The sequence below is a fragment of the Colobus angolensis genome, unplaced genomic scaffold (genome assembly GCF_000951035.1).
Source record: "Colobus angolensis palliatus isolate OR3802 unplaced genomic scaffold, Cang.pa_1.0 Scaffold59, whole genome shotgun sequence".
Lineage (NCBI taxonomy): Eukaryota > Metazoa > Chordata > Mammalia > Primates > Cercopithecidae > Colobus > Colobus angolensis.
Genome location: NW_012119487.1, coordinates 9746649 through 9771896, shown reverse-complemented (window position 1 = coordinate 9771896; position 25248 = coordinate 9746649). Strand labels below are relative to the sequence as shown.

The following is a 25248-nucleotide window of genomic DNA, read 5'->3' as shown; positions in this document are numbered from 1 at the left end:
CTCAAGTGATCCTCCCGCCTTGCCCTCCTAAGTAGCTGGGACTACAGGTCACACCACCACGCACAGCTAATTTTTGTATTTTTAGTAGAGACAGGGTATCACTCTGTTGCCCAGGCTAGTCTTGAACTCCTGAGCTTTTCAAACGACCCTCCTGCCCCAGCCTCCCACAGTGCAGTGATCTTTTTTAAGCCATAGAACATGTTGAACATCTTTTTTTGTTTTTCTTTTTTCTCTTTTTTTTTTTTTTGCGATAGGCTGTCTGTCACCCAGGGTGGAGTGCAGTGGTGTGATCTCGGCTCACTATAACCTCCGCCTCCTGGGCTCAAACCTTTCTCCTAACTCAGTCCCCCAAGTAGGACTACAGGCACCACACCTGGCTAAATTTTGTATATTTTGTAAAGATGGGGTTTTGCCATGTTGGCCAGGCTGGTCTCAAACTCTTGGCCTCAAGCGATCTGCCCACCATGGCCTCCCAAAGTGCTGAGATTACAGGCATGAGCCACTGCTCTGAGCCTCCATTGAACATCTTAAACATCTTTCTGAGATGTTGAGATTCATATTTCCAATTCCCAAAGCTGGGACACAGCCTTTTCTTTATGGCCAGTCTCTGTAAGCATCAGCATGTCACATGAAACTCAGTGGCCCTCAGGAGCCCTGCCATCTGGGGCAGCTGTCATGCTGACCACTAAATTACAGAGAGGGTAAAATGGAAAACATGAGTGATTTTCAACTTTATGCATGAGATTTCAGATACAGTTTGGATTTACAATGGGAAGCCTCTGGTTACCCCATCAGGAGACAACACCCAACGCATAGTAAGCACTCAGTAAACATTTACATATTTACAAAATGATCAGGTCAGGCCAGGCGTGGTGGCTCACACCTGTAATCCTAATCCTAAATTTTTTGTTTTGTTTTGTTTTGTTTTGTTTTGAGACAGAGTCTTGCTCTGTCACCCAGGTTGAGTGCAGTGGTGCGATCTTGATTCACTGCAACCTCCGTCTCCCGGGTTCAAATGATTCTTCTACCTCAGCCTTTTGATTAGCTGGAATTGTAGGCATGTGTCATGACATCTGACTAATTTTTGTATTTTCAATAGAGACGGTTTCACCATTTTGACCAGGCCTCAAGCGATCTGCCCACCGCAGCCTCCCAAAGTGCTGGGATTATAGGCGCGAGCCACTGCGCCCAGCCAATCCTAGCAGTTTGGGACACTGAGGAGGGAGGATCGCTTAAACCCAGGAGTCTAAGACCAACCCCATCTCTATGAAGAAAAAAGAATTATCATCCCTTCCCTAGAGAGGCCTGATGTCCCTTTCTGACACACACACACACATCACACATGCACACTGACACACAGGCCTAGGGATGTAGCACCCCTTTCCCCTATATTAAATGACACTGGCCGGGCGCTGTGCGTCATACCTATAATCCTAGCATTTTGGAAGGCCAAAGTGGCAGGATCACTTGAGGCCAGGAGTTCACTGCAGTGAGCTATGATCGTGCCACTGCACTCCAGCCTGAGACACAGAGCAAGACCCTCTCCTCACACAAAAAAAATGAAAATCTTTTTATAAAATGGCACCAAGCTGTAGTGCTATTGAGTCCTGTGCTGCCTGTGTGGTGATGCAGTCCCCTTCCCTCTTTCTGTTGGAAGAAATATGCTGATAACACCTTCTAACCTTCTTGGTCTGCTCTCTTTTTTTGGTTTGTTGAAATTCATTTTATGTGTGTGGGCATTTTATTTTTTTTTAATTTACCAGGGAGATGCAGCATTTGATGTAAAACGAAGGTACATTCGCTATTTTAACGTATGCAATTCAGTGGTCTGTTTTATTTTTACTTTTTAATTTATTTTATTTTATTTTTGAGATGGAGTCTCAGTCTGTTGCCCAGGCTGGAGTCCAGTGGTGCGATCTTGGCTCATTGCAACCTCTGCCCCGCTGGGTTCAAGCAATTCTCTTGCCTCAGCCTCCCGAGTAGCTGGGATTACAGGTGCCTGCCACTACGCCTGGCTGATTTTTTTATTTTTAGTAGAGACGGGGTTTCACCATGTTGGTCAGGCTGGTCTTGAACTCCTGACCTCATGATCCACCCGCCTCAGCCTCCCAAAGTTCTGGGAATACAGGCATGAGCCACTGTGCCCCGCCCTGTTTTTATTTTTATTTTTTTAATTAATTAAATTTTTTTTTTTTTTTTTTTGAGATGGAGTCTCACCCTATTGCCCGAACTGGAGCCTACTGGTGTGATCTCAGCTCACTGCAGCCTCCGCCTCCTGGGTTCAAGCAATTCTCACACCTCAGCCTTTCAAGTGGCTGGGACTATAGGCATGCACCACCACACCTAGCTAATTTTTGTATTTTTTTGGTAGAGACAGGATTTCACCATATTGGCCAGGCTGGTCTTGAACTCCTGACCTCAGATGATCTGCCCTCCTTGGCCTCCCAAAGTGCTGGGATTATAGGCCCCCGTGCCTGGCCCAGTGGTTGTTTTTAGAAGTCAGATCATTCAGCGTGTTAAATCTATCTGCTTTGAGTAAGCTTTGTCGTCTGTTCACAGTAGAGGCCAGTTGAAGCCGTAAACACCTGGCTCTTGCATGTTCTCTGTTCCGGGAGGAAATAGAGGCTCCTCTGCTCCTCCTCTGCCATTCTCTTCACGCCTCGGCCCGTCTTCCTCTCCTCCCCTCCACCTCTGAAGATGCCTGTGTCTGGGCTGACACCTGGCACCTGCGCTGCCTGCCCAGCAGAATCACCCATCCTCCCACTCCTCTCTTGCTTTCTGTTCACTCTGACCCCTCTGCTTTAAGACAAGCGTCTACAGCCGGGTGCGATGGCTCACGCCTGTCATCCCTGCACTGTGGGAAGCTGAGGCAAGCAGATCACCTGAGGTCAGGAGTTCTAGACCAGCCTGGCCATCATGATGAAACCCTCTCTCTACCGAAAATACAAAAATTAGGCCGGGCACAGTGGCTCACGTCTGTAATCCCAGCACTTTGGGAGGCCGAGGCAGGTGGATCATGAGGTCAGGAGATTGAGACCATCCTGGCAAATGCGATGAAACCCTGCCTCTACTAAAAATACAAAAAATTACCTGGGCGTGGTGGCACGTGCCTGTAGTCCCAGCTACTCGGGAGGCTGAGGCAGGAGAATCACTCGAACCCGGGAGGTGGAGCTTGTAGTGAACTGAGATTACGCCACTGCACTCCAGTCTGGGTGATAGAGCGAGACTGTTTCAAAAAAAGACAAGTGTCTCCACTCTATTCAGAAAGGCATTTACCATATTGGGGCATCCTGTGGCATTCTCTTGCGACTGTCTACCTTCTGCCGCTACCTGCATGCCCTGAGGGTCAGGGTTCATCCACTGTGGGTGGATCAACAGCTGTGGGCTGACTTTTCACTTTGCGCCAGGTCGAGGTCTCGAAGCGCTTGGGTTTGGGAGCACCAGGAACATGTGGTCTTGGGGGAGGGAGGGCGGGTGCAGAGATCTGCAAGTCCATCCACCTCCCAGGAACACAGTCGAAGGATGTGGGGCCTGCTTCGGGGCTGGGACCCATGGAGCCTCCTGGGCTTCCTGTGACATGGCCTCTCCAGCCTGGGTTCCAGGGTAAACCCATGATTCCAGAGCTAGCCAGGTTATTTGGTCAGGCCCAACAGGTGGAGTTGAAATTGTAGACAGGGACGCATGGAGAATGCCTGCCCTAGTTCCCACGCGCTGCTCTTTCCGCAGGTACATTCTGATCGACTGGCTGGTGGAAGTTGCCACCATGAAGGACTTCACAAGCCTGTGTCTGCACCTGACCGTGGAGTGTGTGGACCGGTACCTGCGGAGGAGGCTGGTGCCGCGGTACAGGCTCCAGCTGCTGGGCATCGCCTGCATGGTCATCTGTACCCGGTGAGAAGCCCCCCTCAGCCCAGCTGGCAGGGACGTGCTGGCCCTTCCTGGGTTCAGGGTCACCTGCCCTTCACGTGCTCCTCACTGGTTTTTTTCTTTTTTTTGGAGACCAAGTCTCGCTCTGTCACCCAGGCTGGAGTGCACTGGTGCGATCTTGGCTCACCGCAACCTCCGCCTCCCAGGTTCAAGCGATTCTTCTGCCTCAGCCTCCAGAGTAGCTGGGACTGCAGGCGTGCGCCACCATGCCTGCCTAATTTTTTTGTATTTTTAGTAGAGATGGGGTTTCACCATGTTGGTCGGGCTGGTCTCAAACTCTTGATTTCAAATGATTTACCCACCTCGGCCTCCCAAAGTGCTGGGATTACAGGCATGAGCCACTGCACCTGGCCCTTACTGATTCTTGACTCATGAGCCGTGAGTGTCCCACCTGGTCAGATGTGGAGTGCCATACTGAGGGCCCTCCACAGGCAGGGGTGATGGAACAGCCTTCAGTGTGTGGGGGCCACTGTGTGGGGTACCTGCATCCAGGCAATTTGTCCTGGTGTGCGATCTCAGGACCCAAAGTGTGGCCTCACTCTGGCAGGCGCAGGCTGAACAGCCCTGTCCCCTGGCTCCTGAGGGTGGCAGGATGACTGATCGGGGAGGGTGGCAGTCGGCTGCCCTTCTCTGAAGTCAGGTTCTAAAGTCTGTTGCCAGAGTTTCCTACACTCTTGGAGTTAGAGGGTTTTTCGTCCCCCACTGGTGCCCTGCAGAGCCCACTCCAACCACGTGGGTGTCTCTCAGCAGCAGGGTGCGTCCTTACCCGGCAGCCTGTCCCTTTCACATCAGACTACTGCTTTCCTTTAACTAATGTTGGATCCCCTAGTTCCGCCTTTGGGAATAACGTGGAAATGATTCTCACAATACGTTTTGCATTTCCTAAACCAGCTGTCCCCAGCATGGTCTACATTTCCCAAGGAAGTACTTTCCAGACCAACTCCTCTGTAGAGCCTGGTGGCTGAGGATAGGCTTGGCTGCACACAGCGTATGTGTAAGCTACAGAGACTTGTTTCTCTCTTGCACAGGTAACCCAGAGGCAGAGGGTCCGGGCTCAGGTCATTGGGATGTTTTTTGTTTGATGAGGAAGCAGAGGAGCCCCATCTCCCATGTTAATCTCTGCCACCAGCTAGGGTGCTGCCCTTGTCCCTGTGACACCTGTACCTGCCACATTTACCTTTGCACTGAGCTTAGTCTTGTGGCCACGTCTCACCAGACGGGAAGTGGGAGGTGTAGTCTCTTTGGGCCTGCGTGTGCCGGCTCGATGCAGTGTCATTCCCACGGAAGGAGGGAGCAACCCCTGCCACAAGCATCCAGAGCTGTCTTCACATATGCTCTTGGGCCTGAATCCAGCATCCCAGGTCTTCCTACCAGAGACAACTGAGGAGGTTGGGTGGCCGCCTCCCTGGATCTGACCACATATCCATCACTGCAACCTACGACCAAGCTCCTGGGCCACAAACCGGCTGGCAGTGAGAGAATAACCACTAAAAACGTTTCAGGGAGCCGAGTCCAATTTCTTCCCCAACCACAAGACCTGATTGCAGTGGTCTATATAACTATCACTACAGCTCCCTCAAATCAATTCTGCCTTATCTTTTTTTTTTTTAAACCTGGGGGACCAGGCACGGTGGCTCACACTTGTAATCCCAGCACTTTGGGAGGCCAGTGTGGGCAGATCATGAGGTCAGGAGTTCAAGACCAGCCTGGCCAACATGGTGAAACCCTGTGTCTACTAAAGATACAAAAAATTAGCTGGGCGTGGTGGTGGGCGCCTGTTATCCCAGCTACTCAGGAGGCTGAGGCAGGAGAATCGCTTGAACCCGGGAGGCAGAGGTTGCAGTGAGCCAAGATCGCACCATTGCACTCTAGCTTGGGCAATGGGGCAAGACTCTGTCTCTAAATAAATAAATAAGCAAGCTGGACGTGGTGGTGGGCGCCTGTAGTCCCATCTACTTGGGAGGCTGAGACATGAGAATCATTTGACTCTTGCCTGGGCAATGGGGCAAGACTCTGTCTCTAAATAAATAAATAAGCAAGCTGGACGTGGTGGTGGGCGCCTGTAGTCCCATCTACTTGGGAGGCTGAGACATGAGAATCGCTTGAACCCAGGAGGCGTAGGTTGCAGTGAGCCGAGATCACGCCACTGCACTAATCCAGCCTGGGTGACAGAGGGAAACTCTGTCTCAAAAAAAAAAAAAAGGTTTTAAAGGCTGAGCTGCCCGCCACCTCTGCTCTCAGAAGTGCCCTGCCCCAACCACCAGCCACCTCACACCCCACGCTGGGCTCCCTGTTGGCTACTGACATCTCATCTTTTTGGCGTCTGCAGTCCCTGCGCTGGCAGGCATAGTGCCCGTGCCTCTTGTCCTCTTGGTCAAGTGAATGACACACACAACCTGCAGAGTCCCCAGGACGGAGCAGCCGAGAGACTTGGCCTCAGTCCAACGGGAAGGTGCCTTGCGGGGGCCACTGGAGCAGCGTGTTCCCTGATAGTTGGCGCTGGTGGATAGCAGAGAACAGGGTGACCCCTGCCTGGGGACAGTCAGGATTCCTGTGGCCACACAGTACCGGGCACAGACTTTCCAACAACCCTTGGGCCCTTTGCCTCCAATTCCTAGATCTGGTGGCTCACCCACCTTCTGGGTCTAAAACATTTCCACCCCACTGATAGAGCTGTCGTGTGATGGGCAAATCTCTGTCTTTGGTGTCTTTTGGTAAACTGAATGCTGGTGGCACTTGGGCCTTTTGCAGACATTTGTGAGTCTGCCTAACAGCCCTGCTGCTTTCTCTCTGCCTTGTGGCTCTCATCCTTCTTTCCAGCACTTTCTGACCTCCCCCCTATTGTTATTATGATGATTATTTTTTGAGACAGGGTCTTGCTCTGTCACGCCGGTTGGAATGCAGTGCTATAATCATAGCTCACTGAAGCCTCAACTTCCTGGGCTTAAGCAATCCTCCCACCTCATCCTCCCAAGTAACTGAGACTATAGGCACATGCCACCATGCTCTGCTAATTTTTTATTTTTTAACTTTTTGAAGAGATAGGGTCTTGCTTTGTTGCCCAAGGTGGTCTCGAACTCCCGGCTAAGCTGTCCTTCTGCCTGGGCGTCCCCTTTTTTAAATGCCCCTTGTCAGCCACAGGCAGCTGGCTCCATTATGAAGCCTCTGTTTGTCACCATAGCCCAAAGCCGTGGCTCCCTCCCTACCTTGAAGCCTCCTAAAGCCTTGGGTCCCTGCGCCCCACCCCTGCCCCAGGAAGTGGGCTCTGCGCTGAGACCCCTTCTCGGCGTTGCAGGTTCATCAGTAAAGAGATCCTGACTATCCGGGAGGCCGTGTGGCTCACAGACAACACGTACAAGTATGAGGACCTGGTGAGAATGATGGGCGAGATCGTCTCCGCCTTGGAAGGGAAGATTCGAGTAAGCAGTGGTTCCATTTTCCTTATTAATCCTAGTTGTCGCTGTGCTGGAGGGTGGGGGTGGGCATTTGGCTTTCCTGCTGTGGGAGGCCTCATGGACTCAGAGGGCAGCTCTCTCTGCTGTGCCCAAAGCCACGGAGCAAGAGGCCACGGTTGCACCACATCACCACTTGCGCTGGTGCGCTGCACGTGCAGCATCAACGTGAACATCACCTGGGCCAGACCCTGCGCTGGGCCTGCATGTGGCACTGCACCAAGGAGGCCCCAAGCACTAAGAGCCCACTCCTGCTCCCGGCTGTCTAGGTCCCCACCGTGGTGGATTACAAGGAGGTCCTGCTGGTGCTAGTCCCCGTGGAGCTGAGAACCCAGCACCTGTGCAGCTTCCTCTGCGAGCTCTCCCTGCTGCACACCAGCCTGTCCGCCTATGCCCCAGCCCGCCTGGCTGCCGCAGCCCTGCTTCTGGCCAGACTGACGCACAGGCAGAGTAAGGAGAGGCCCTTCCCAGGGATGCCTGTGTCAGGGAAGGTGCTCACATAGGAGGAGGCTGTGGGGAGGAAAAGAGTCCAGCATTCATTTGTCCTGGTTACTTCCTCAGGGATGAGATACAGCACAGCTCCTAGCTTCAGTATGTCCCAGATTTCTGACTGTGAGCCTGCACGCCCTACGTATGGGTTTTTTCCAAAACTGTTTTAAAAGGATTGCAACCCTGAGCTCCAAGAAACTCCACAGCAGAGCCCACAGAGCTATAGAGTGGAAGTGGCAGGTGGCTGTCACCACAGCCCCTCCATCCCCTCCATCCCTGGCCTGCTTTCTTCCCCAGCACAGCCCTGGACCACTCAGCTGTGGGACCTCACCGGATTCTCCTATGAGGACCTCGTTCCCTGCGTCTTGAGCCTTCATAAGAAGTGGTGAGTTTTGGCCGGGCGTGGTGGCTCACGCCTGTAACCCCAGCACTTTGGGAGGCCGAGGCAGGCAGATCATTTGAGGTCAGGAGTTCGAGACCAGCCTGGCCAACATGGCAAAACCCCACCTCTACTAAAAATACAAAAATTAGCCAGGCGTGGTGGTGGTGCATGCCTGTAATTTCAGCTACTCGGGAGGCTGAGGCAGGAGAATTGCTTGAACCCAGGAGGCAGAGATTGCAGTGAGTTGAGATCACGTCACTGGACTCCAGCCTGGCTGACAGAGCAAGACTCTGTCTCCAAAAACAAAAACTGGCCAGGCGTGGTGGCTCACACCTGTAATCCCAGCACTTTGGGAGGCCAAAGTGGGTGGATCACCTGAGGTCAGGAGTTCGAGACCAGCCTGGTCAACATGACAAAACCCTGTCTCTACTAAAAAAACAAAAATTAGCTGGGTGTGGTGGCGTGTGCCTGTAATCCCAGCTACTCAGGAGGCTGAGGCAGGAGAATCGTTTGAATCTGGGAGGCAGAGGTTGCAGTGAGCCGAGATTGCGCCATTGCACTCCAGCCCGGGCAACGAGTGAAACTCCATCTAAAAAAAAAAAAAAATTCCAGGACTTTCTTATCTCACACCTTTTTCACATTGAGAGCAGCTGCTCCCAACCCAAGCTCATTGCATAGGCAGCAGAACGTACTAGAAAAAAATGAGGGCGTCTCCCTAACCTGTGGTAACTTGTACCTGTGTCAAGTTGTCATCTAGCCCAGGCGCTGGCACAGTGTGGCCCTCAGATGGCATCTGGCTGCTTTTGTGAATGGGGTTTTCTTGGCAGCAGCCGCCCTCACTGGTTTCCACATCGTCTGCAGCTGCTTTTGCTCTAGCAGTGGCTGAGCTTAGTGCAGCGGAGACCACATGGCCCCCAGAGGGGAAAATACTCACTCCCCTTCCCTTGAGAGAACAGCTTCCACCCCAATGCAGCCGTTGATATAGATCTATCCTCTGTCTCACTGAGAAGATGGAGCCTGCGGGCAGGTCACTTGCCCCATCGTGCCCAGCTGTGGCCCCCTCTCTGCCCCAGCCCCGCTGGGCTTCCCTCCACCTGCCCCAGCCCCTCTGCCCTTCTGTCTGCTGAGCCTGGCCTGGCCCTCGCTGCATCTGAGCCCCTCCACCTGCCCTGGCAGCTTCCCTTCAGGCCACGTTGGTTTGTTCTATGCAGTGCATGAAGCCCCACCGTGGGCCGGGCGCTGGGGGAGAGGCCAGCACAGAGAGTTCAGAGGGCAGGTCATGATGGGAGAAACAGCAGGCAGGAGCAGGGCCTGTGGCACGGGCGGGTGCGACTCCCTTCAGGGAGTGCAGCCGGGGTCACTCGGGCATCTGAGTCCCAGGCAAAGGGGGCAGCCATGCCAGGGCCCAGTGCAGACCAGCGGGGCCAGGGGCTGTGAGTGGAGTCATGCCAGTGAGGGGCGAGGGGGACAAGCATGGGGCTGAATTTGCATCCGACCAGCCATCTCCCTCTCGCCTCCTCAGCTGTGCTCACAGACTTGCTCCTCCCACCTCTCGGCACCACCACTCCCTGGTCTCCCCCTTCCCTGCTTCTGCCATGACTTCCCTTTCCTCAGCCAAATCCAGCAGACTCAGCGGTGTAGGCTGTTTTTTCCTTTTCTGAGTTGGGGGCCCAGGCTGGAGTACAGTGGCGCCATCCTAGCTCACTGCAACCCTGACCTCCCAGGCTTAAGGGATCCTCTTGTGTCAGCCTCTTGAGTAGCTGAAACCACAGGCACCACCACACCAGGCCTGGGTGGCTTTTCTCCAGCCAGCCTTACGCTGACCCTCCCTCCCTTGGGTGCCTCAGCTTCCCGCCCTAGGCCATGCGGCCTGGGTATTAGTCTCCCTTCTCACCCACCCCAAGGGGCCAGGGAATTCTGGCTTTCTGCTACCCCTCAGACTCCTTTCCTGGGAGACTTCATCACTTCCAGGATTCAGACCACATCTCAACCTTGACCTGCCACCCACCCTGCCAGTGTGACTCAGCCGATGGCCTGTTCCGGCCCTGGTGGGTCGTGGTGCATGAACCACTGTGCGCCCAGCTGAGGCCTCCACCAGCTGCTTCTGCTTCTCTATCCCTGCATCCTCGCCAGTGCACTTTCCTCGTGCGCTCACCGCTTGGGGGCTGGAGCTATCCGTGGTGACTGCCCAGCCTCCTGGAACACTGGCAGCCACCCTGCGCGTGTCCCGTGTACACTACCCAGGGCCTTGCTGTCCGGCTTCCAGGATGAGATCAGAACTCCCTGGGGGTCTCTTTGCCCTTGAGCAGCCCCTTCTTTGGCTCATCTGCTATTTCTATCCCATACTGTACTTCAGCCACAGGGGACCTGGTGGCATCTCCCGGGCTTTGGCACGTGCTGCTGCTCATGCTGCTTTCTCCTGCAGTGCCCGGACCCTGTGCCTTCTGGGCAAGGAACGAGGGTGACAGTAGAAGGGTCGGCATGGATCTTACCCCCCCACCTTTGCTTATGGGGAGCACAGATCGTCCCAACACTGGCCACCAAAAGCTGTTTCTGAACTGCATTTATTCTCTTCTGCCTGAAAAAGTTAATGTTTTTTTTCCAAACCAGATAAGTTAGAAACATTATTTACAAACTAAACTTCCTTTTATTGTATGATTTAATGGGCTTTTAGTTTATTCACACAGTTGTGCTTGTCATCACAACAATCAAATTTACAACATTTTCACTTTCCGCAAAGGGACAACACACCCCTCAGCTGTCACCCTCTGGTTCCCCGCTATTTCCTCAGCCCTAGATGACTCAGTGGTCTACTTTCTGTCCACAGATTTTTGCCATTCTGGACATTGCATATAAATGGAGTCATAGGACAGGTGGCCTTTTGTGTCTAGGTTATTTCCCTCAGTGTCACGTTTGCTGGGTTTGTCCATGTTGTGGCGTGTGTCCCTGCTTTATTCCTTTTCATGGCTGAATAATATTCCCCTGCATGGACCACATGTGTTTATCCATCCCACAGCTGGTGGACATTTGCCTATTGTGAACAGTCCTGCCATGAACATTCTAGTACAGGTTTCTGTGTGGACATAGTTTTTGCTTTTTCCTGGGTCTTTACCTAGAGAGAATTGCTGGGTTCTGTGGTGACTAAATTTAACCATTCGGGGAACTGCCAGGTTGGACTCCAGAGTAACAGCACCATTTTGCATTCTCATTGCTCACTTCAGTGAACTAAGGCTAAAAATGGGGTAGGGGTGCCTCACATGTCCACTCCACATGACTGTTTCCAGCTTCCACGATGACGCCCCCAAGGACTACAGGCAAGTCTCTCTGACCGCCGTGAAGCAGCGATTTGAGGACAAGCGCTATGGAGAAATCAGCCAGGAAAAGGTGCCTCTCACCTGCCATCTGGGCATCTCATGGGGTGCTGGGGTGTCGGTGGGCCTCACCCTTGGGGCCTCTGCACCCCCTAACTCTGGCTTCCCCTAAGGTGCTGAGCTACAGCCAGTTGTGTGCAGCATTAGGAGTGACACAAGACAGCCCCGACCCCCCGACTTTCCTCAGCACAGGGGAGATCCACACCTTCCTCAGCTCTCCCTCGGGGCGGAGAACCAAACGGTTAGTTACCCTGCGCCATACAATGCTGGCACCCTCATGCCGGCCCAGTTCCCTCAGCGCTCCGTCACACAGAGAGGCCCCCAAGGCTTGTCAGGGGAGCAGCAGATCCCAGGACAGTGACCCTGGGACGGAGCCCTGCAGTCATGCCTCAGGCCCCTGCGTAACCTCCACTGTCTCCAGCCCAGGTCTCCTTCCTCAGAGGCTGTTGCCTCTCCCTCTGCCTGGGCTCCCTGTGGAGGAAGATGGTTTCGAGCATGCGGGAGCCCAGCCTGGCTCTAGCCCTGTCCGTGCCTGTCATGCGTGTCCTGGACTTACCTGCTCCATGATGCTGCTGTCACTCCCGGCACTCGAGCTGTGACCTGAGTCACATCCCCAGCACTTCCCTTACTACCTGTGTGAACCTGTTTACCCGCCTCTCCTATCTCAGCACCTTGGCTGTTCATCCTGGAGTTAACTTCCTCTTTCCACCTTACCCACCTGGAGAACTGCTATTGATCCTGCAAGGCCCCCATGAACAGGGCCCTCCCTGTGCTGCTGGCCCTGCCTCTGTGACTCCTTAGCACCATGTGCACCCGTAACTTGCCCAAGGGCGGGCACTGGGTGGCTGGGTCTTCCCTGTCAATACAGGACCAGGCAGGGCTGCCTCTAGGAGTGTTGTGTGGGGAGTGGGCCCCTGGCAGGAGACCTAAACGCCTGGGGAACCCCGGGGAAGCAGCCGAAGCCCCTGCTACGGCTGCTTCCACTCCAAGAAGCGTGATAGCACTTTCCATTGTGTGGAAGGCAGGAGACCTGACCCTCCTGTCTCACTCCACACACGCACCGACTCCCTGGGGCCAGGGTCATCACGAGGAAAGTCCATGTACACACGCATAGCTACTCCAGGAGGGGGCCTGGCCCTGTGCTCAGCCTCACTGTGTTAGACCTGCTTCTCCAGAGGCCCCCCAAAGCCCCATCAGTCTCTGAGACAGACCCCCATGGGTGACACGGGTAGCTCTCTCCACCCCCGCTCCCCACCAGGCCCTGGGTTCAGGAAGTGGAAAGGCTCAGCTGGTGTGGCAGCTTTTCCCAGGCTCAGGCCCAAATTCTGGCCTCCAGCCCCATCCCGAGCAAGACTTGACCCCAGTTGGCCGTGGGTGCCGGCACCGCCCAAGGCCAGGCCATTCCATGCAATCTGCCTGGCCCCGGGCTGAGCACTGCCTGGCCCTTATTAATCAGCACCAGAGGGGCCAGGCACAGTGGCTCACGCCTATAATCCCAGCACTTTGGAAGGCTGAGGCGAGTGAATCACCTGAGGTCAGGAGTTAGAGACCAACTTGGCCATCATGGTGAAACCCCGTCTCTACTAAAAATACAAAAATTAGCTGGGTGTGATGGTGGGCACCTGTAGTCCCAGCTACTCAGGAGCCTGAGGCAGGAGAATCACTTGAACCTGGGAAGCGGAGGTTGCAGTGAGCCAAGATCACACCACTGCACTCTAGCCTGGGTGACAGAGCAAGACTCCACCTCAAAAAAAAAAAAAAAAAAAAAAACACTGGAAGGTGGCATCATCCTGGGGGTGTCCAGGGGACCAGATGGTTGGCCCAGGCCCCACAGCTGAGCCGGGTGGGCTGGGCTTCACACCCAGACCTGGGGCCTGAGTTTGCCTGAGCTGTCCTCTAGGATGGCCCTACCTTAAGGGCTTATACCTGTTCTAGCTTCACCAGCATTTTCTATGCAGCAGACCAGACCCTTTGGGAGCATGCAGTGACAGGCTGGGGCACACGGGTGTTAGAGGTAGGTGCAGAGGGTCTGGCCTCCCAGCACTGCCACCCATGACCGGGTCTCCTGGGCTCTCTCCACCTTGCAGGAAGCGGGAGAACAGCCTCCAGGAGGACAGGGGCAGCTTTGTTACCACCCCCACTGCGGAGCTGTCCAGCCAGGAGGAGACGCTGCTGGGCAGCTTCCTCGACTGGAGCCTAGACTGCTGCTCTGGCTACGAAGGCGACCAGGAGAGCGAGGGCGAGAAGGAGGGCGACGGTGAGTGTAGGGCCAGGGCGCACCAGAAGGGACATCACACAGGATGGCTCTCACTGAGGGTCTCTGGGCACCTGGCCCTGTGCGAGTGCTGTGGGAGGGAGGAGGATGTGCACAGAGCACAGGGCGGGGCCAGCTCCTGCCCTGCCAGGGAGTGTGTCCAGGCATGGGGAGAGTGAGAGGAGGGGAGAACCCCCAAAACACCACAGCTTCTCCCACCACACAGGGATGAGAGGACTTAGGCCACACCTATCTGGCTCCTGCTCATTCTGTGCTGGGAAGACCTCACTAGGATGAGGGAGGTAGACCTGTCTGGAGTTCATGGAGATCCTTCTAGGCCAGGTGTGGTGGTTCATGCCTGTAATCCCAGCAATTTGAGAGGCTGAGGCAGGAGGATCACTTCAGGCTAGTTCAAGACAATCCTGAGTGACATAGCAAGACAAAAAATTTAAAAATTAGCTGGACAGGCTAATTTTTCTTTCTAGAATGTTGTTTGAGATGTGCCTACATGGTTTACATGACACTCCTCACTGCCCTGCTGGGATCACTGCCCTGTGCAAACCCCAGGCAGACTGCATGGGTCCTTACCAGAAGCCCAGTTAGTGTGAGTCCTGTCGATTTCCCAGTTGCTTGCTTCTGCATCCACTTGACTTGAGCTAGATGCCCAACTTGTCATCTCCACTGTTGTTGGAGTCATAGCAGGCAGCTGTCCAGCCTTGGAAGAGGCATGTCACCCACACTTCTCACCACAGGAGGGTAACACAGGGGACCATAGCAAGGTAGAAGATTCTTGACCTGCACTTCAGGGTCCTGACCTGGCAGGGGGTCTTCCCGATGCTTGGGTGTGACATGATCTCCCTCCCCACCAACCTTCCTGCAGTGACAGCTCCCAGTGGCATCCTCGATGTCACCGTGGTCTACCTGAACCCAGAACAGCATTGCTGCCAGGAATCCAGTGATGAGGAGGCTTGCCCAGAGGACGAGAGACCCCAGGACCCACAGGCACTAGCGCTGGATACCCAGATCCCTGCAACCCCAGGACCCAAGTCCCTGCTCCGCACCAGCCTGGAGCCGGGGAAGGACGTCACGACCTCAGGGTACTCCTCCATCAGCACCACGAGTCCCACAAGCTCTGTGGATGGTGGCTTGGGGGTCCTGCCCCGACCTACCTCAGTGCTGTCCCTGGACAGTGACTCGCACACACAGCCCTGCCACCATCAGGCCAGGAAGTCATGTTTACAATGTCGTCCCCCAAGTCCCCCCGAGAGCAGTGTTCCCCGGCAACAGGTGAAACGGATAAACCTATGCGTACACGGTGAGGAGGACACGAACCTGGGCCTTGTGAGGCTGTAAGTGTGTCAGCGCATTTGCCGCAGTGGATGTGTACTGAGGGGGCTGGAGGCGAGGGGTGGGAGCACAGCATAGGAATGCTGTGTAGATCCCGGAGGCCTTCGCACAGAGAGCAGAGGGTAACTTGTGGCCACCAAGTTTCTTTCTCCGCAGGAGTCCCGTGCTAGCCATGAGAATGTTGAAATGAGAGTGAAAAGGTCAGATCCCTCTCTTTGGAAGGTTTAGCCTCAAAGCAGTTGGCCACACTGCATGGAGGGCACCTCTCTGTCCCTTCCGTGTCTCACTGTCTCTGGAAGCTTCAGCCCATGTGTGTCCTGGTCTTCCCAGCCCCAACAGAGCCCGGTGCCAGGGGCTGACAGCGTTCACGCTCAAGGCATGTGTGACCTGGGTAGTCAGACACCACTTGAGCTCCTGCCCACATCTGTCTGGTTTGGGGCTCCAGTGGGGAGCTGACAGCTCTGAGCACACCACTGTCCCCTCATCCACTTTGGTCTGCATGGGGCACCCACTTGCTTCTGGGTGGGGATTCCATGGTAAGGGGGCCTGTGTCCCTGCACACTGCGTGGACTGCCTTGGCCACAGGCCCACTCCCTACGACACGTTACTCATTTTAGAGCTCTGTCCCAGAGGCGTTTGTCTGTGACCCACAGATGTTGTCAATGTGAACACCTCTCTTTGTGCTGAATTTCTGGGCCATTCTTTTCCTGTCTTTATTTCTAAATTTCCTTCTTCCAAGATGAAAACGAGAAACACTTAGAAGGTATTAAAAAAACAAGAGATTCCTACCATTATTTAGGTTCAACTGCAAAACAACAATCTTACTCCAGCCCCTCAATGCCATCCTGACACACTTTATGTAAAAAGAATTTTCCCAGAGAGGCTAGCCAGAAAAAACTTGAAGTCCCCTATAACATCTGAGGTGACCAAGAGGCAGAGGAGTAGAGCAGTTGGGGGCCGTGTCCTGGCTGATCCCAACTGCAGCTGTGCTCTGGGGGCCCGTGGGAGGGAGGCAGACCCCTGGGCTTTCCTGCTGGCCACAGAGACTCCGCTCCTGCATGGAAAGGGAGCCTGGGAGACAGCAGTCCACGTCTGGGGAGCCTGTCTGGGGCCATGTGACCGTGGCCTCTCCCTGGGGGTGGGCTTACCACAACACACTCACCCTGCTGCCATCCACTTGTTTCCTCTGCAAATGTAAGAAAGAACCACTTGGCTAGAAGTGTCCCCCAGATGCTTTTTTGTTTTTTTGAGACGGAGTTTTGCTCTTTTTGCTCTGGCTGGAGTGCAGTGGTATGATCTCAACTCACTGCAACCTCCGCCTCCCAGATTCTGCCTCAACCTCCCAGGTAGTTGGGATTACAAGCACCCAACCACGCCCGGCTAATTTTTGTATTTTCAGTAGAGACGGGATTTCACCATTTTGGCCAGGCTGGTCTTGAACTCCTGACCTCAGGTGATCTGCCCACTTCGGCCTCCCAAAGTGCTGGGATTACAGGCATGAGCCACTGCGCCTGGCCCCCCAAATGCTCTTGAACGAGAAACCCAGGGCTGGGAGATGCTCACTGAGCTGCTGCTTTTCTGTGTGCTGGTGCTGTGTGTGTTCGCGTCTGCAGCAGCTGTCTTCTTGCGACTATAAGGGAATTCTGGCCACCCTGGGTGGGGCGTGGTCGGGGTGAGAACCGAAGCGTTGGAACTGTAGACCCGTCCTGTTGACTGTATGCCCCTGGGCATGTGTGAGCCTCAGTTTCCTCATCTGTAAGAGGGGGCGATGATACCTACCTCACAGGGGTGTTGTGAGGATTAAATGTGAGGAGGATAGTGACAGATCTGAGTGATGGACGTCCTTCGCTGCCTCAACCCCTTGTCCAGGGGCTCTTTTGTCAAAATCCCAACTCTTCATGGAGTCAGTTCTCTGCTTTCTCCCAGCTTGCACCTGAAGGAGGAAACCACTCCGGGGGAGCCCGGCATCACCTGCTGGGGTGGGTGGGCTCCTGCATCTCGAGTGCTGCCGCCTCCTTCACAGAGAACCTCCAGGGCGGCAGGGCCACCGTCACCCTCCCCCACCGCTGATGGAGGGGCCCACCTGGAGCGCTGGGCCAGAGCGGCCTGGGTCCCAACCTCCCTGACAACTCCCATGTGCCCTCCTCCCCTTCTGCGATGACACCTTCCCATTAACGACTACGGAATGGACTCACCTGTCCCATCTTTAAACAGCACCCCCAGGTCTGTCTTTCCTCCAGCTACCGCCTGGGATTTCTTGCCCCTAATTGTTTATTCTTGTTAACACCAACTACATGGGGCCCTGCTGCCCTCCTCACTTCCTCCCCCAGGTGTCCCCTGCATCACTGAAGGCCCTGTCCGCCAACCTCCGCACCCCCCGGTGCTGTGTACACCGCCGAGACCTCAGCAGCGCTTGGCCTGTGACCCACTCCCTCCCGCGACAGCCTCTTGTTGCCTCTGTGACACTGTCCTACTGCTCCTCCACCTCCCTGGCCATTGCCTGGGCCCCGTCACCTGTCCCTACCCGTCCCCTGCCCCACCAAGGGCCACCTCGCCGGGCCCACTGCTCCAAGGTCTGAGCTTCCTCCCCTCTGCCCAGTGCTATCACGTCACATGTCCAGAAGTGAACACTTTCTCCTCCCTCATCCCCGCTCCTGACAGGCGGCATCCTCACCTCCAGCAACCCCTTCCTTTCCCCGTGCTCGGTGGCCCGGTTGTCAGCAGGACGGCCGGTCCCTGCGCTGGAGCACTTTCAATAAGGACAGATGGAGCCTCTCGTATAACCTTCACAGGCGCCCTACGAGAGAAGCGCGATAATGGCGCCCCCATCTACCCAGTTACCCAAACCAAAATCCCGGCGTCGCCCGCAGTCCCCTCCCGGGCGGCCTCGGAGACCTAGGCGGCAGGAGTGGGCGGGGCTTGAGGCTCGCCCGCAAGGAGGGAGAGAAAGCTTCGGGGGCGGCCCCGGAGCCCCGGATCAGGACTGGGCAGCCCGGCCGGGAAGGGGCGGCCTTCCCGCCCGGAAGAGGCGTGGCTCTTCAGAGGCGGCAAATTGCAAGGAGACGCCGCCGCCTTCATGCTGCCCGCGGACTGCTCGCGCCGGTGAGGCATGCGCGGCGGGAGGGGGCGGGGGGACGCGGGCGGGCTGGCAGTCAGGCGCGGGGCCCGAGGCCCGACGTTGGTCGAGGTGATGAGCCGCCGGTGCATCCCCCAGGCTGGTGGCCGAGCTGCGGGGCGCCCTGGACGCCTGCGCACAGCGACAGCTGCAACTGGAGCAGAGCCTGCGCGTCTGCCGTCGGCTGCTGCAGGCCTGGTACGCGGACCCCGGGACCCCCTGGCCAGACCTCCCTCGGCCCCTCAGAGTCCTGCCCCGAGGTCCCGTGGCTGGGAGACCGGGCGCAGCCGCCCACTTCGGAGCTATAGGTTGTCAGTGCCACCCCCCTTACTCTGCAAGCTCTGGGCTGGGGGCCTGCCGCGGGGCCCGGCGGCCCCCTTTCGTCTGTTTGACTGGGCCCTGCCTCCTGGCCATGCGACGGCTGCCCTTGTCTTTGTAGGGAACCAACCGGGACCTGGGCTTGGGAGCCACCTCTAGAGCCAGAAACTAATGAAGAGGACCCCCTTCCAGGTAAACCTCCGCCACCCGCCTAATCCAGGTGCTGCTCTGGTCTGTCTTCTGGAGTGCAGTTGTGAGGGACCCTCCTGGGGGACAGTGGGGAGAGATCCCTGCGTAATTCTTGGCTTTCACAGCATGCACACCCAGTCCACAAGACCTCAGAGAGTTGGAGTTGCTGACCCAGGCACTGGAGAAGGCTGTTCGGGTTCGAAGAGGCATCACTAAGGCTGGAGAAAGAAACAAGGCCCCCAGCCTGAAATCTGGGTCCCTTGTCACCTCTCCTGGCACGACAGCCTCCACCCCACCCCAGTCCCCAGGCCAAGCTGGTGGCCATGCTTCAGACACGAGACCTACGAAGGGCCTCCGCCAGACCACGGTGCCTGCCAAGGGCCGCCCTGAGCGCCGGCTGCCGTCCGTGCGGGATAGGACCCGTGTTGGGATAGGAGCCCGAGCCCCCAGGCCTGGAGCGGGCCTCAGGAACCAGCATATGGCCCCATCGGCTGCTCCTCAGGCCCCAGAAGCCTTCACACTCAAGGAGAAGGGGTAGGTTTCCCAGACCCTCACTGGAGGGACTTCTGTCTCTGCCTCCTCAGACCCTGGCTAGCAAGGAGCCTGGGATTTGGGGTGACAGGGAGGGCAGGGCATTGAGCCCTGGGGCTCACCCCTGAGGCTCGTGCTCAGAAGCTGGCAGAATGAAACAGCTGTGTGCTGGTGTCCAGGTTGGCACCATCAGGACAGGGAAGTACTAGAGCCTGTCCTGTCCTCTCCTCTGTGGCTGTCCCCTTGTTTGCCCAGGCCAGAGGCTCCAGATGGGCTCTGGAGGGTGTGGGCTCTGCTCACGGGGCCCCCTCTTCTCTACTGGGGCAGCACTGGACCATGCTTCTCCCATGGCCACTCTGGAAGCCCTATCCAAGGGGGCTCATCCTTGGTGGGGTCGGGTGTGGGAAAGGGGCAAGAAGCCTCATCCCTGATTGGGCTCTGAGCAGGAAATGGGAGTTGCAGACCCCAGAGCAAGGCGATGCTCCTCTGAACACCAGCTTCTCTGACAGGCACCTGCTGCGGCTGCCTACGGCATTCAGGAAAGCGGCTTCCCAGAACTTGAGGTGAGGCTGAGGTCTTTGGCTAGACGGGGTAGGGGAGAACCTGGAGGCATCACCAGCTCGGGTGCAGGTTCGAGATACTTTTCAGTGGGTCTCTTTGCCCTCTTTGGTGAGTGGGGTCATTGTTGACGTTAAAAGTCTGCCAGCCTGTTAGTTCTGTCCCCTAGTTCGGGTCAGTGTCCTCTTGGTTCCCTGCATCTTCTGGAGACCCCTCCGGGCATTCAGCAGAGCCAGATGCCCAGCCTGGGGTCCCCCCCCGGCCCTTGCCTACCTCCCAAGGCCCAGCTCACCAGCTGGAATAACCGTGTCCCTCTGTGGTTCCTGGGGCGCCCCACGTGTGCACCCCAGCCTGTGGGTCCAGCTCAGTTCCATGCAGACCAGTGATTCCATGGATGCCGCTGCCGCCAAAACCCAGTTCCTCCAGAACATGCAGACAGCTGTATCCTTGCTGGGCTTGTGGGAGCCGGGGGGGTACTCTGGCTCTGAACCTGGCAGCTTTGTGGAGCAGCCCCAGGAGGGGCTGGTGTGGGATGTCCAGGGCCACTCTCCAGGCCCTGTCCTTGGTGGGAGCAGAGGGGCTTGGCTGCAGGGAAGTTTTCCTGACCCATATCCAGTCAGGCGGGTCCCAGCCCAGGCTCAGTGCTGCGGAAGTGGAGGTGGAGGCGAGGCGCCTGCGGAAGGCCTGTTCGCTGCTGAGACTGCGTGCGAGGGAGGAACTCTCGGCAGGTCAGTGGGTCCTGAGTCTCTCTTGGGAGGAGTGTGGAGGGCTAGTGCAGGGAGGGTTTCCAGACTGCCACAGACCCCACCTGCCCTCCCTGACTCTTCTGCAGCCCCCGTGGACTGGATGCAGGAGTACCGCTGCCTGCTCACGCTGGAGGGGCTGCAGGCCATGGTGAGCCAGTGTCTGCAGAGGCTGCAGGAACTGCGTGCAGGTGAGACTCCGCCCCCACCCTGCCACCTGCACTGAGGTCTGGGCCAGGGCCAGGGTGCTTTAGCCAGCTTTGTCTGCACCTCAGGGAAAGGTGAGCAGCCCAGGGACCAGATGCAAGTTGGTGACCACCCCCCCCTCCGCCCAGTGCCACTCCCCAATGTGCTGGGTCCTCACCAGTTGTCCTATGGGAGCAGTCAGCCTTCCTCTCCTCCTCAGGGCAGCTCCTCTACCTCGCTGCTCCCCACACACAGAACCTCACTGCTCTGAGCTGTTGCTTATTCACCCAGTTGTTGAAAAAGTGGTGTGTGAGGGCCGGGCACTGTGGCTCATGCCTGTAATCCCAGCACTTTGGGAGGCCAAGGCAGGTGGACCACAAGGTCAGGAGATCAAGACCATCCTGGCTAACACCGTGAAACCTTGTCTCTACTAAAAATACAAAAAATTAGCCAGGCGTGGTGGTGGGCGCCTGTAGTCCCAGCTACTTGGGAGGCTGAGGCAGGAGAATGGTGTGAACCCGGGAGGAGGAGCTTGCAGTGAGCCGAGATTGCGTCACTGCACTCCAGCCTGGGCGACTGAGCGAGACCCCATCTCAAAAACAAAAAGAAAAAGTAGTGTGTGAGGCTGGGCACAGTGGCTCACGCCTGTAACCCAGCACTTTGGGAGGCCGAGGCGGGCGGATCATTTGAGGTCAGGAGTTCGAGACCAGCCTGGCCAAAATGGTGAAAGCCCATCTCTACTAAAAATACAAAAATTAGCTGGGTATGATGGCGCACACCTGTAATCTCAGCTACTTGGGAGACCGAAGCACGAGAATTGCTTGAACCCAGGAGGCAGAGGTTGCAGTGAGCTGAGATTGCGCCACTGCACTCCAGCCTGGGTGACAGAGCGAGACTCCATCTCAAAAAAAAAAGAAAGGGAAAGTAGCTCATGAGAATCAGCTCCTGTGAGGTGGTTATTTATAGAACTTGTTTCCTCCTTTGTATTTTCTAATTGCTTGACGTTTTAAGAGTGAAAATACACCATTTGTCAAAAGGAAAGCCAATCTCACAAAAATCGTGCATAAACACAGTAAAGAAATTAGGCAGGCAGAGGGCCACCCCACAGAGGACTCCCTGCCAGCAAGTCCAAGCTCAAGACACACAGTCTTGCACAGGACTGTCCTGAAAGCCCACCTTTCCCCTAAAGGCAGGGCAAGTAGTGCAGATGCCTGGGAGAGCCGAGCAAACAGGAAAAGCGGGGCCGTGGCTTTGGCTGCCACCCCAGTGGCCACATTCTCCTGTGCACACAGCGGTGGCGGAACGGCCACCATTACCGTGTCCTGTGGGGAGGCCCCCCAGAGCCTCCCTGTCCTGTGGGGGCGGAGCGGAGCCTACATGGAGCCCCCAGCTGCTTGTCTACTCCAGCACCCAGGAGCTGCAGACCCTGGCGGCCCTCAAGCTGCAAGTGGCCGTGCTGGACCAGCAGATCCACTTGGAAAAGGTGCTTCTGGAAGAGGAGATGGGGGTGCAACAGAGGTCTGCAGCCTTGAGGAGGACCTGAGGGTAGGGGCTTGACTGCTCCACCCCCCAGAACCCAGGAGGATGGGGGCAAGCCTGGGGTCTGTGTGTGGGGGTTGGGAAGTGCCCAGGCCAGACTGAGCTAGGGGTGGCAGGAGGGAGGGGCTGAAGCATGGGGGCCTCGAAGCCTGTCCCAGGATTGCCCCCAGCCTAGGTGCCCCTGAGACCTTGGCCCTGCCCTGCTCCCAGGTCCTGATGGCTGAACTCCTCCCCCTGGTAAGTGCTGCACAGCCAGAGGGGCCATCCTGGCTGACCCTGTGCCGGGCTGTGCACAGCCTGCTCTGCGAGGGAGGCGCACGTGTCCTCACCATCTTGCGAGATGAACCTGCAGACTGAGCCTTTCCCATGCTGCACCCACCAGGCCTCAGGACCACCTGGGCGCTGGCCTGCCAGAGAGCATCCCCTCAGCCCTGTTCAGATGGGGATTGGGGGTGTCTTCTCTGGCACTGTGCTCGGGGACCCAGAGATGCCTGTGCTTCCCTGGGAGACCTGGTGAACTGGACCAGGTGGCCTCAGTGGCTCTTCTCAGGACAACTAAGCCTGCTGGTCAGGGCTGACTTTCAGCCTTCCCAAGGCTCCTGGACTCCAGAGGCCAGCGGGGAGCCTTTCCTGACTCCCTCTGTTTTCTCTCAGTGTAAACCAAAGAGCTGCTTGTGTGATATTAAAGCCACTTTAGAAAGCATTTGTACTTATTTTTGTTGAGACAGTCTCACTCTGTCGCCCAGGCTAGAGTGCAGTGGCATGATCCCGGCTCACTGCAACTTCTGCTTCCCAGGTTCAGGTGGTTTTCCTGCCTCAGCCTCCCAAGTAGCTGGAATTACAGGCTCCAGCCACCACGCCTGGCTTTTTTTTTTTTTTTTTATGTTCAGTAAAGATGGGATTTCACCTTGTTGGACAGGCTAGTCTCCAACTTTTGACCTCAGGTGATCCTCCCACCTCGCCCTCCCAGCGTGCTGGGATTACAGGTGTGAGCCACTGTGCCTGGCTGAAAGCATATGTATTTAAATCATGCCACGGTGGGACTTGGGCCCTTATTTCTTTATGATTTTGTTTATCAAGTTACATCACTGGTTGATACATGTCATGCTGAAAAGGAATATATCAAGTGTATTTATCAAGATTATAAATGGACTGGGTATGGTAGGTCACACCTGTAACCCCAGCACTTGGGGAGGCTGAAGTGGGAGGATTGCTTGAGGCCAGGAGTTTGAGACCAGTTTGAACAACAGTGAGACCCCATCTCTACACAAAATTTTAAAATGAGCCGGGCATGGCATGTCTGCCTGTAATCCCAACTGCTTGGGAGGCTAAGGCGGGAGGATCGCTTGAGCCTAGGACTTTTTTTTTTTTCTCTCTGTCACCCAGCCTGGAGTGCAGTGGCGCAATCTCAGCTTACTACAACCTCTGCCGTCTGGGTTTAAGCGATTATTCTGCCTCAGCCTCCCAAGTAGCTGGGATTACAGGCGCGTGCCACCACGCCTGGCTAATGTTTGTAGTTTTTTAATAGAGATGGGGTTTCGCCATCTTGGCCAGGCTGGTCTTGAACTCCTGACCTCGAGATCTGCCCGCCTCGGCCTCCCAAAGTGCTGGGATTACAGGCGTGAGCGACCGCACCCGGCCGAGCCTAGGACTTTGAGACGGGACAAGGCCACTCAAGGTGGGCCCAGCACTGCTGAAAGCCCCACCCTCTGTAGGCTGTAGGCTATACTCATTCATTGGAGGACATGAAAACCACAAGGCCATATTGGAGAACAGGCCGGTCACTGACTCTGCCACAGCCACCCAGCTCTGCTTCCCACTGTCTCCTGGTGCCCACGCCCAGCTCCCAATCCTGGCGCTGTCGCTGGGGCGGGTGTGGGGTCACCGGTTCACACAGCCTCCACCAGGAAGGGCCTTTTACCTCTTCACCCTTCAGCCACTCCACTCTCACCTCCTCTGAGCCTCCTTCCCTTCCCCATGAAGGCAGGAAAGAGCAGGGGTCAGGGTTGGGCCCTCTGCAACCACAGAGGTGGATTTGCAAAATGACTTGTTTTTGGCCCTGGCAAGATTCTCAAGGACTCAGCCCCAGTTGTCCAGGTTTGTCCCCACTGTCATGCTGGGTGATGGTGGTGATGACCTCAGGGGCCAGCATAGAGATTACTTGTTGCATCTCAAGTGCTGGCCACAGGCGGGACGCGGTGGCTCACACCTGTAATCCCAGCACTTTGGTAGGATGAGGCAGGCGGATCACCTGAGGTCAGGAGTTCATGACTAGCCTGGCTAACATGTTGAAACCCTGTCTCCATTCAAAATATAAAAACTAGAGGACAGGCGCAGTGGCTCATGCCTGTAATCCCAGCACTTTGGGAGGCCAAGGTGGACGGATCACGAGGTCAGGAGATCGAGACCATCCTGGCTAACACGGTGAAACCCCGTCTCTACTAAAAATACAAAAAATTGGCCGGGCGCGGTGGCTCAAGCCTGTAATCCCAGCACTTTGGGAGGCCGAGGCGGGTGGATCACGAGGTCAGGAGATCGAGACCATCCTGGCTAACACGGTGAAACCCCGTCTCTACTAAAAATACAAAAAATTGGCCGGGTGTGGTGGCATGTACCTGTGGTCCCAGCTACCTGGGAGGCTGAGGTAGGAGAATCGCTGGAACCCAGGAGACAGAAGTTGCAGTGAGCCAAGATGGTGCCACTATGCTCCAGCCTGGGTGACAGAGTGGGACTCCATCTCAAAACAAACAAAAAAATTAGCTGGGCATGGTGGCAGGTGCCTGCAGTCCCAGCTACTCAGGAGGCTGAGGCAGGAGAATCGCTTGAACCTGGGAGGCAGAGGTTGCA

At 56.0% G+C, this 25248-nt stretch overlaps 2 protein-coding genes across 2 annotated transcripts in view; both read left to right on the top strand.

Moving 5' to 3' along the window:
• The window catches only part of CCNF (cyclin F), a 37017-nt gene extending 19971 nt beyond the window's left edge, over nt 1-17046 (top strand). The window contains exons 10-17 of the mRNA XM_011962463.1: nt 3702-3891; nt 7223-7346; nt 7649-7829; nt 8166-8253; nt 11535-11634; nt 11735-11862; nt 13709-13878; nt 14756-17046. Coding sequence (XP_011817853.1) covers nt 3702-3891; nt 7223-7346; nt 7649-7829; nt 8166-8253; nt 11535-11634; nt 11735-11862; nt 13709-13878; nt 14756-15228 — 1454 coding nt within the window. The 3' untranslated portion in view covers nt 15229-17046. The remainder of the gene's footprint in view (nt 1-3701; nt 3892-7222; nt 7347-7648; nt 7830-8165; nt 8254-11534; nt 11635-11734; nt 11863-13708; nt 13879-14755) is intronic.
• A 1194-nt stretch (nt 17047-18240) lies between these two features.
• Nucleotides 18241-22774, top strand: LOC105526408 (chromosome unknown open reading frame, human C16orf59). The gene is made up of 10 exons (XM_011962403.1): nt 18241-18324; nt 18437-18535; nt 18777-18847; nt 18970-19378; nt 19885-19938; nt 20284-20374; nt 20550-20661; nt 20766-20867; nt 22155-22345; nt 22612-22774. The coding sequence occupies exons 1-10, from the start codon at nt 18299-18301 to the stop codon at nt 22756-22758; spliced, it is 1302 nt and encodes a 433-aa protein (XP_011817793.1). The 5' UTR covers nt 18241-18298; the 3' UTR covers nt 22759-22774.
• Nucleotides 22775-25248: the final 2474 nt, after the last annotated feature.

What these genes read in the sequence shown, in the direction of transcription:
- LOC105526408 (XM_011962403.1), top strand. Translation starts at nt 18,299, where the DNA reads ATGCTGCCCGCGGACTGCTCGCGCCG. An exon ending in GCGGCTTCCCAGAACTTGAG is followed by an intron (nt 19,939 to 20,283) that starts GTGAGGCTGAGG and finishes TGTGCACCCCAG; the next exon opens with CCTGTGGGTCCAGCTCAGTT. An exon ending in AGCAGATCCACTTGGAAAAG is followed by an intron (nt 22,346 to 22,611) that starts GTGCTTCTGGAA and finishes CCCTGCTCCCAG; the next exon opens with GTCCTGATGGCTGAACTCCT.